The 10,447-nt window shown below is 61.7% G+C and overlaps 1 protein-coding gene across 2 annotated transcripts in view; it reads right to left on the bottom strand.

Annotated features, from left to right (window-relative positions):
• Positions 1-10,447, bottom strand: part of CTDP1 (CTD phosphatase subunit 1) — a gene marked incomplete in the record, with an annotated part of 42,801 nt that overhangs the window by 23,891 nt on the left and 8,463 nt on the right. For both annotated transcript variants that reach the window (XM_014583083.1, XM_014583082.2), the window contains 5 exon segments: positions 179-269; positions 4,287-4,437; positions 7,548-7,676; positions 9,481-9,574; positions 10,031-10,114. In XM_014583083.1, the coding sequence (XP_014438569.1) occupies positions 179-269; positions 4,287-4,437; positions 7,548-7,676; positions 9,481-9,574; positions 10,031-10,071 (506 nt within the window).

The raw sequence follows: 10,447 nt of genomic DNA on the forward strand, positions 1-10,447 counted from the left end.
AGGCCCGCGCCGGCCTGGGCACTGCGCGAGGCGCTGAGGACAGGGAGTTCTGGAGAACGGGGGCCGCACCAGACAGCGGCAGGGGAGACTGATGCCCTAGCCACTCTCTCGGATGCGCAAAGCAGTTTACATACGGGAAGCGCGTGTCTGAGCTGCTCACTGAGCTCCCGATACATACCTGAGGTTCCCTGTCTTAGAGAAGGGGTCGATGCATTCATCTCTTGATAATATTCGGTGAGAAAAAAGCTTCTTCTCAGGGTCTAAAAAGCCTTTAGAAAGAAAACAGGACATGCTCGTGTCTGTGACGTGGCTCTGTCACGCAGTGTACACAGTGGCGTGGGGTCTCCTCCTGGGCAGATCCGAGGCCCTGCACCCTGGCCCTGACACGCCTACTTCCTCAGGTCAGCCTCCAGGTGGTGAGCCGGAGCTGGCAGGCACCCAGGACCTTGAGAATCTCACATGGCACGCCACACGTGACCGTGGCCGCGGCCTTCAGACCCGCGGCTCAAGCCACAACTGGGTTATTTCAAACCACTGCAGTGTGACCCTCCACATAGCCACCCATGGTCACAACAGCCCCATCAATGGAGGCCACTCAACCTGCAGCAGCACCGGCACCAACTCCCAAGAATGGAAGCTCAGAGCCCGGCTCACACATGGGCGAGTCCCAACACAGACACGGGTGGGCAGGGAGATGGGGGAGTCCTGCAGGGACGCAGGTGGGCAGGGAGGTGGGGTAGTCCTGCAGGGACGCGGGTGGGTGGATGCAGACAAGCCTGGCACACCAAGAATGAGGCACCTCCCATTCCTCGCCGGGGCAGCATGCAGAGCAGAGGTGGCGGCTCTGTCAATGCACCTGTTCACACGTGGCGAGCGACACAATGCAGGACGCCTGCCCCATGCTAGTCTCGTTTGAAAACAAAAATATGTTTACAGGGCCAGCAGGAGGGTGGCGGTCGTGGTGCTGGATGCCCACGTGGCTGAGAGTGGTCTGAGCCCCAGGCCCGGTGGCTGGAAACTCACGCTGGGCACGTGTGTACACACCTAAGTCCCAGGAGGCTAGAGAAAGGAGCTGTGGTGTGGCCATCGCCCCGGGCTGTGATCTCTCTCTGTCTGTCTGTCTCTGTGTCTCTGGACAAGCCACATGTCTGGCAGCAAAATCTCTCGAAGACAAACCACACACATCCACACTGCAGACGGGGCCGGGAACAGGACAGGACAGGCAGAGACCTCAGGGCTGTCCTCATGCCTGGGTCTCTCACCTGTGCACGTCCTCCTCCTTCCGCCGCTCCGGATCAAAGGTTCCACTCCGGAAGTACTGCCTGGTTAGTGTTTCATGAACAAAAACGCCGCTTACAGGAGGAGCGAGCTGCACTGCCTTCACCCCGCCAAGGACGTAAGTTCTACATGGACACAGGGCCAGCTGGTGGCTCACTGGAAACCCCTCGTGGAGCTGTTTCAGCCTCTGCAGTAAGACAAAAGGCACCCCCAACTCCTGACACCTGCCCCGCCACACCCGAGGCATGTGTTCTGAGGACAGCGACTCCCGAACACGGAACACGGCTCAGCGAGGATGTGTGGCCGCCACCTTGGGGTGTCAGTCATGGCCGAGTCTCGGCCTCGTCTGTGAACAGTCACAATGACCCGGGCATTCGTGGAGTCCTGGCTATGAGATGCTACAGCTGTGTGTATGGCTGCTTCAGGCCCCGCAGGCCCCCCAGGTCACACCCTCTGATTCGCTCAAGGCCTGGTGACCGGTCTGCACATGGCAGCACCAGGGCCCGCCCTCATGGGGAGGTCTGGGCTCTGAAGCCAGCTCTGTGAGGATAGCCACAGAGCACACGGGTGCAGTGCCAGGCCTAACGTGGGTCGGTGAGGTGGAGGGTGAACTCAGGGCCCTCGGGTGTGTGGGGCAGACCCGTCTCACAGTCCTGGCGGCATCCGCCCTCTGTTTCTTCTCTAAGCGGCCAGGGCTCCGAGGGGAGCTCGGGTTGGGAAGGGATGCTCGCCCGGTAGCCATGGCCGGAAGGGGGTGCACGGAGGGTCCTGAGCTGCGGCCAGCCCCGCCAGCCCTGCTCCGTGTCGCTGGTGTGTGCAGCGTCCTGCTGGGTTTCTACACTGGCCTTGGCAGGCGGCGGCCTGCAGTTCCCTGCGGTGTTTGGTCTGGGCCAGCATGCTCTGACACGCTGGAGAATGAACTCTCAAAGAACAAATGCAGGGGGAGATGAGGCACCAGCTGAAGCCGGTGCTCCACGCCCGAGCAGCTCTCCCTGCAGTAGGACTCGCTTTCGGGGTCAGCTGGGGCCGAGCGTCCCACAGAGGATCCCTGGAGCATGCAGGGTGGCCCCTTACGCTGATGCGAGCGCTCCACTGAATCTGCAATGCTGGGCACGCTCCCGCCAGCCCTCGGCCTCAGCCAGACACGACATTCCCTTCCTTCGACCAAAGCCTGTGGGATCGGGCTGCAGCATGACACTCCACATGTCAGCGTCATGAGTGATGGGACAGGCCTGCTGCACCCTAGGCTTGCTCCTCTGCTCTCAACCCCGGCTTTCTCCAGTCTGGGACACAGACAACCCTGAGTTCCCACACGCTCACCCTCTCTGGGGTCTGCACGCCCAGCCGCTGAGGCAACAGGATGCTCCCTGACACGCGCAGTGACCCCTCCCCACCCGACACGTGGGGCAGCACCCCTCCGGACACGCACAGTGACCGTCCTCTAGGGCAGTTTACAAAGCCAATGAGGGTCACAAAACACCCAGGAAGACACGTGTGCATGGCCACTACATAAATGCAGGACAGGACTGGGAAGGAAAGGACCCCTGGCAAGCCAGCGTGGACCCATGGAGTGGAGGCAGAAACCTTTGCCCAATCCGAGCCGCCCGAGGTAGGACGCCGCCACACTGCCGAGCCCAGAGACCACAGAGCTGTCAGCATTGGCTCTAGGGCCTCACCACAGGTACGATCCGAAGGGAAAAGGACCTGCTTGTGTCTGGTACGGGACACACTGGTGTGACACGGGAACGCCACAATAGGACCGGGGAGCTGCGCTGACCATGCTGGGGCATCAGTCGGCGGTGGCTGTGACAACTGGCCGCGGAGCCTGCATGACCCCCACTGCGGTGCTGTGTGGCCTCCTGTGCTGAGCCGCTCTCGCTCCGCCTCAGTCCCGGAGGGGTCCAGACCACAGCTGTGCACCCCCAGGCCTGGCCCTTCCAGACGGGGCCTCACCGTGAAGCCGACACTGGCCACACGCTCACAGTCTACACACCTCAGCCTTCCAAGAGTCTGGCCCTCAACCCTGGCTCCTCGAGGCCGCTCCTGACAAGCAGCTGTATCCGTGTGCACCGCCTCGCACGGCAGGGGTGAGGCAGCTCTCTGCGGTTTCCGAGACACGAGCCCTGCTCAGCGGGTCAGAGCTCTGTGGACCAAGCATGTCCCAGAGGCCCGCCTTCCACCACCCTCGGCTTGTGAGGTGGCAGAAGGTGCAGGTGCGGGGCATGTGCGTGCAGACCACAGCAGCAGCTCCTGAGCTGTGGGCCGAGCAGGTTGCCACGTGTCACGTAAGTGTGTTGGTTCCCACTGTGTACCATGGCCTTCCACATGGCAGCCACCTCACACTCAGGCATGCGGGCTCGGCTCCTGTACTCACACGCTCTCTCAAGGTTAAGGGAGACCTGAGACTGATTCACGCACCGACAGCCAGAGGCTGAGGCCAATCTGCAGAGACCGTCGTCCCCTGCTCCGTGTGGCCAGGGGTGGCTATCCCGCGATGCTGATCTGCGTCCCCCGGGGCCTAGAGGTCCCCAAGTCCAGCCCTGCTCCTACACTCAGTCCCCGGCTGAGACCAGCCGGAGGGGACCCCGTGCACATACGGAAGACGCGGCCAGAACAGAGACTCGGGCTGCACAAGGCGCAGGGCAGACGTCCGTGCCAGCTCATCGGTCTGCTCACGCCGACTGCGGGAGACCCACTGCAACAGCAGGTACAACCGCACACACAGGGCAGAGCAGCTCCCAGGCCAGGGTGAGCCTGCTACCAAGGTGTTTTTAAAAAGCACGCTTACGTATAAAGGTCCTATTAATCCCGTCTGTGGCCTGGACTGGTTCCCGCACAGCCCCCATGCAGCTGGGCAGCCACCCGCAGCCACCCTCAGCCACGAGGCGAAGTCAGTGCGTCTCAGCAACTTGATGGAGTCCCAGCGAGTTTCTCTCCTCCTCTCAACTTTTAGGGCGGAGTTGAGCGAAGCTGCCGTCGCCAGGGCACCAGCCAGGGCGCGGACTCACCCGCGATGGTGTGTGCGTACAGCCGGCTGCCAAAGGTGAAGACGTGCAGCTCGTACAGCTTGGCGACCTTCTCCAGGAAGTCCTTGCAGTGCGGGCGCAGGCGGGTGTGCAGCATCGGCTCGCCGCGGCCCAGCTGGAAGTGGAAGATGCCCTGGAAAAGCAAGACTGTCAGACAAGGCCCCGGGGTCACCGGCTGCGTGGGCGTGCCGTGCCCTGCGCCGTGGGGAGAGTGGTGCGTAGCTGTCGGCGCGGCACGCCAACTACCCATACGCCTCCTGGGAGCTGGCCCCAATGGTTGCCCCTAGCGACCCAGGGACTTTCCTCCATGACTGTTCCACAACTACGACGGCCATCCCTGCACAACAGAGATCACCCACAACTGCCTCCGATAACTACTGTGACAACTGCACGCCGGACAGCGAAAGAAACCACCCGGGACTGCGTGTGATGAGATCCCCACTGACTGCCATGCGTGGAACTGCCCTTCAACACGTATGGCCGCCCTGGGTCCCTAACTACCCGTGACCCTGCGGCCGAACGACAGCTGCCCGGGTGACTGGGGCTTTCCGAACTTCGGAAGGACATCGGTGGGCCTCACGCCTTCTTGACTGGTACCGGGTAAAGGTCCCCACTCACTCACGTGGCCCAGCATGGAGCCCCACGGGCTGCACCTATAGCGCTCCCGTGGCTGATGAGAGACCAGACAGGGCTGGGTCCTCGGCTCCCCCCTGCACGGTCCAGACAAGGCCTTACTGACCAACAGAGCACAACGGGGCTGCTGAGGTCGACCCAGCCCCACAACTAGGGACAGCAGGTGACCCAGCCAGTGGCCACGCAGCACCGCAGTGTGAGGCTCCCGTGGGCTGCGGCGTCCGACCTTCACTGCTAATCATTTGTCTCAGGAGAGCGTCTGCCCTTGGCCTGCCACGGCACCGGCACGCTCCAAGGGCAGGGCTCTGCAGGCCGAGCCCACGCCCCGGGAGGCCTGGGTTTGCTTCTGGTCCAGTCTGAAGCCTGGGCAATGGGTGACTCTAGTCCCAGTGACTCGGAGGCAGACGCAGGAGTTGGGCTAGCTCGAGACTGGCCTGGGCCGCAGAGTAGCACACTGGTAAGGGTGCTGGACTCCCACACAGCCAATCACGGTTCCAGTCCTAGACCCAGAGGCTTGAAAGCCGTGCCAGGCTGTGTGCATGCGTGGCTACTGCCAGGGAGTAGATTCTCACTTTCCCTCTCTCTGTCTCTGTGGTAAGTGCACGTGCCCTATGGCAAAAACCTAAAATAACTATAATAATAATTAGAAAAACAAGTCTAGTGCAATGACAGCACCCTCAAGTCTCAGCTGTGAGGCCGAGGCAGGAGAATCATCCTTGCCTTAAAAAAAAAAAAAAAAAAAAAAGCTAGGGTGGAGACTCAGGGGGAATCTCATGTGGCAGACTCAGAGTCAGTCCCCAAACCGCACAGGGTGTGCACACCTAGAAACCTGAGAGGAGACTGGAGCAGGGACTGTGGTGTGGCCACCGCCCCAGGGCATGACTTCTCACTTTCCCTGAGTGCATACCCTATAGCAGGAGCAACACACAGAAAAGGTAAGCAGGCCAGTCAGACTGTTCCTAGCCCTCAATCAGTCACAGCCCTCACGGTGACGCGGACGACTGCTAAACACTCAGACGTGAGATTTCTTACCATCACCCTCCTCATAGCTAAGCATCCAGTCGCTGCAGAACAAGCTTCCTCAAGACACAGGTCGACCCCATGAGGAGCCCTGGCCTCAGCGGGCAGGGGCAGCACCTGAGCCTCGGAGCCCTCCTGCAGGGCGGCCCGGAACCGGAAGGCCCTGCTGCAGGCTCCACTGCCGACATGGAGTGGAGGCTTCGCCCAGGCCATGTGTGTGGACAGGACACTGCCCTGCAGCCCGCCTGCACCTGAACGACAGGTGCATAATAGCCAGTTCAGTCTGCCTTGTGAAACTGACTTGAAAGGCCCAACTTCAAAGACACTATAAACCCAGAGAGGGCCACAGCGGCAGCGGGGCGTCCGCGTGGATGCTGCTCCAGCAGAGCAGTGGGTGTCAGTGAGACCCCTGATGCTGAGAAGCCTGGGCCACAGCAAACGTCCCCTCCGACAAGAGATGCTGGGCACCCACGGTGGCATAGCAACTGCAAGTAAACTGGGGCAGGACTGAGCTCTGACGCGAGACCCATTCGTCGCCACCAGTCTCCTACTCTTTTTTGTTTGTTTAAAGAGAGGTTTTTTTGCTAGAGGGCATATGCACCCACTGGAGAAAGATGGAGAGAAGGAGACAGACCACTCTCCAGGGGGACGGCCATGCTGCAATCCCATCTCCTCCATGCTCCTCCTGGGACTCTGGGCACACACGCACATATACCCGGCATGAGTTTCAAGCCGCCAGGTCCGGGACTTGAACCGCAGTTGGCCATGTGGGAGTTCAGCACCTTAAACACTACGCCGCCTGCTGGCTCCTCGCACTGCAATTCAGCCCGCACGAGGGACCCGCATAGACCACCCAGCGTCCCCTGAATGGCCTGACCCGTGTACTGAGCCACCCTTGTATCACCAGATGCAGTTTCTCACAGAACTTCAATTACGTGTTTCTGTCCCCAAACGCCCTGTGATACTGCTGACCCCTGGCAGTTCAGTGAGGGACACTGGGCCTGTGCAGACCCCCAGCACTCTTCTGGGGTGCAGACCTGTCTGAACAAGGCTGGCTGCCCACCCAACACTCCTGCTCTGCTGGCCCCTTCGCACGTGCAAGGGGTCAGTGGGAATAATGAGAGCTCCGAGCATGCCAAAGCCCGAGCCCTCACGCTAGCACACCTGGGTCACATGCTCAACAGCCGACAGCGCTGCATGGCGAGGCCAGGCTCGCACTGGCGGAGCTGCAGGTCCAGGATCCGACCTCTCTGGCTCCACCTACCGGCTGGAACACAGAACACTCTCGCACACAGGACAGAGGCCCCGCGGCAGGAGACCAGTCCAGGTTTTCTGGGGCTCAGGGGCCATTGCTGCTGGGCTGGCCACACCACTGTCCTCACGTGTCGAATCCTGCTGCCCATGAGTGCACACTGGAACTCAAAGGGCCCACACGCTACCGATGACGGGCCCTGACACAGCGACGGCTGCCCGGTGGGCCGCCCAGATGCAGCCTGTGCTAGCTGCTCTGTGCCGAACCCAGGCTGGCCTACGGGGGCGACAGGAACGAGACCGCTCCAGATGACGGCCAGGGCACCAGGCGAGGCTCACCCTATTGGACATCTGTGCGCAGTGCTGCTCCGTCGTGTGGATCAGGGTCTGGTCCAGGTCGACCATGAGGACGAGCTTCCGGTTCCGATGCAGTCGCTGCTGGTCCTCCCGCCCCAGCTCCTCTGCTTGCTGTGGTCATGAAGAACGACACCGCGAGTATGCTTGGTTTTACCCAGGACATGGCCTCGAAGACCAGTGTGGGCACCACTCCACTCCACTCCTGCTCAAGGCTGCCCACTGGAGACTCCAATCCACACGCAGCCACAGCATGGCCAGGAGGGCCACAGGCCGAGCGCTTGGAGCAGCTCGGTAACAGCGTGCAGCGTAGGTGAAGGCAGGTTAGCTGGAGGAAGGAGGGATGCCCCAGGACCTGGGCTGAGGCAGCAGGCCGAGCCTTCGCCGGCCCAGGCTCTCCTGGCTGCTCTGGCTCTGGCGTGGGGCACAGGGCCACCCAGGCAGGCCTAACTCCGACTGCCCTGAGAAGGGGCCTGGCCACACTTGCACCAAGCGTGCATCCCGACTGTCACCAACCAGTGCTCAGTCCTAACAGACTCCGGTTCTGACCAAGTCAGATGGGAGCACGTCTGAGCACCTGCTATTCCTGGGAGGGAGACGCGGAGGCTGATGGGGCCTCTGGGAGGGCAGGGGGCAAGTCCTCTTCTCTTTATGCCCGAGTGTCCCAGCTCCGTCTGTCTGTCTCGGCACCTTACATTTGATTAATGTTCGCTAATTCGGAAAAACCAGACCACGTTCCTGGCACCTGACTCTCCCCACGAGAAACAGAGCAAAGCCGGCACTCGTCCTTTGAAAGCACAGACCTAATGGCAGCATGACACTGGGGCAGCAGGTGGCGTGCTGAAGGCGATGGGTCCCACACGGACACCTGCATGGTTTACGCTGCAGACCTGGCGTCGTGGGCGCACGCGTACACGTGTGTGCCCAAAGCCCCGAGAGGAGAGTGGAGAAGGGACTGCACGTGGCCATCTCCCCCGAGGGTGATTTCTCATTTCCCTCCTCTCACTCTCTCCAGTGAGCACACAAGCTCTATAGCAAAAAAACAAAACAAACTCTAAATAAATAAGATTCTAACACTAAAAATGTTCCACTTCCATAAACACACACAGCTCCATAGCACCAGCTGCGCCGTAAGAAACTGCCTCACGTCTACGTTAACTGTCGAACACTCCATCCTGCCCGGTGGGGAAGTGGGGGGGTCGCTGGCTCCCTTGGCACCTGTTCAACTGGGGACCCTGCTGCGGAGACAGAGGCCAGGGGCCTGTGACCAGTGGGGCCTCACAGGATTCTGGGCACGGGGTGGCCAGGCCCAGAGGCAGACCTGAGGGGTCTCCACGTAGGCTGTTCCCAAGCCTCAGCACGGTGTCTGCTTTTTCACCCCAGAGCTGTTGTCCTCAGTGGCAGCCGGGCGTGCCAGGTCGCCCTGAGGCAGTGGTGAGGGCGCAGCCAGGACCCCGGCTGGCTGGGAAGGCCGGGGAGGGTGGAGCAGTGGGGCTCCGCTGGAGGGGCCTGTCTCCTCCTTGCCTATGAGCTGCGTGCCAGGGGGCGGGGGAGCTGGCTAGGTCCATCCCCTCCTATCTCACGAGGCTCACTCTCACGCTCTCCCCCAGGCCTGGCTATGCTTGAACTGCGCTGCGTCTAGGCTTGGGTGCCCATCATGACCTGCTCCTGCTGGAAAGTGGCTCGAGGGGACCCAGCACAGCTGCTGGGGGAAAGTTCCCGACTGGCCCTGCATGTGCAGGCAGATGGTCTGCATGGGCGTGAGACAGACAGGAGGGTGGCCTGTGCCCCAGGGGGACACTGCCCTCCACGCAGACGGCCGTACATGGCGACAGCTGCAGACCAGGCACTTTCTGCAGTTCTCTGCCCTCATGGGACCTTGTCCCGGACCCACTGACCTTGCAGAGCCACGACTCACCTCAGAGCTCACCATCAACTCCGGCACGCTGTGGACCATCGACACGGTCGCCGTGGACAGTGGTACCTGCTGCTTCCCGTTCTTACTCTGCAACCTTCGGAGGCAAGGAGAGGCTGTCGGCACCTATGCCCCTGAGCAGCTGCCACGCTCGCTTATGCGGGGGCACGTTGCCCTCAAGGGGCAGGGTGTGCGGGTGTCATTTTAACCGACAGGGCGCAGACCGAGGACAGATCCTCGCCCTGCCCGCCTCTGCCTGCAAGGAGAGGGGACGGGGGAGGCCACCCCTGGGCATGCACGTTCTCCACAGAAACAGAGGTCCTCAGACACGGAGGCACAGCAGCAGCTGCCACACAGCTAGGGTGCCCATCAGTGGCCGCTTGGCATGAGGGCTGGCTGGGAGCACGGGAGAGGGTGGATGTGGGAGGGCAGGGGGTAGGCTGCCACTGGGGTCACCGTCCAGCCAAAGCTCCCGGCCAGGACGAGTGCCTGCTCCGAAGGCCCACACTCCCCCCATGTCGGCAGAGAGCTCACACCAGCACGTGGTACCTACTGGGTCAGGTCTTGGCCGCATTCCGCGCACAGGCCTTTCATGACGACCGGGTGGCTGCATCCTTCTAACCTCACCAGGACTGCCCTGCAAGACACGGGATGGAAACAGCAGTGCCCCAGGTCAGACAGGCTCAGCTCGCCGCATCACGCCAGGCTGTGGGGAGCCAGCTCACGGCTCCGCTCCGAGTTCCTGACCTTGGGCTCACGCCACCCAGGACTGCACTGTGGTGGCTGCAGGAGGAGGGACTCCACACCCCGACATTCTCAGGAGAAACAACTGGACCCGCCCCGCTACTCCTGGGACAGCTGCAGCACCAGGTCTGTCAGAACAGGCATGGCTCACAGACTTCCCAGTCTCCAATGCGTGTCTTTACGCACGACCCAGGCACACGTGTGCGAGCGTCTGTGACCGCACTCA

The sequence above is a fragment of the Tupaia chinensis genome, unplaced genomic scaffold, assembly GCF_000334495.1.
Source record: "Tupaia chinensis unplaced genomic scaffold, TupChi_1.0 Scaffold144022_1, whole genome shotgun sequence".
Lineage (NCBI taxonomy): Eukaryota > Metazoa > Chordata > Mammalia > Scandentia > Tupaiidae > Tupaia > Tupaia belangeri.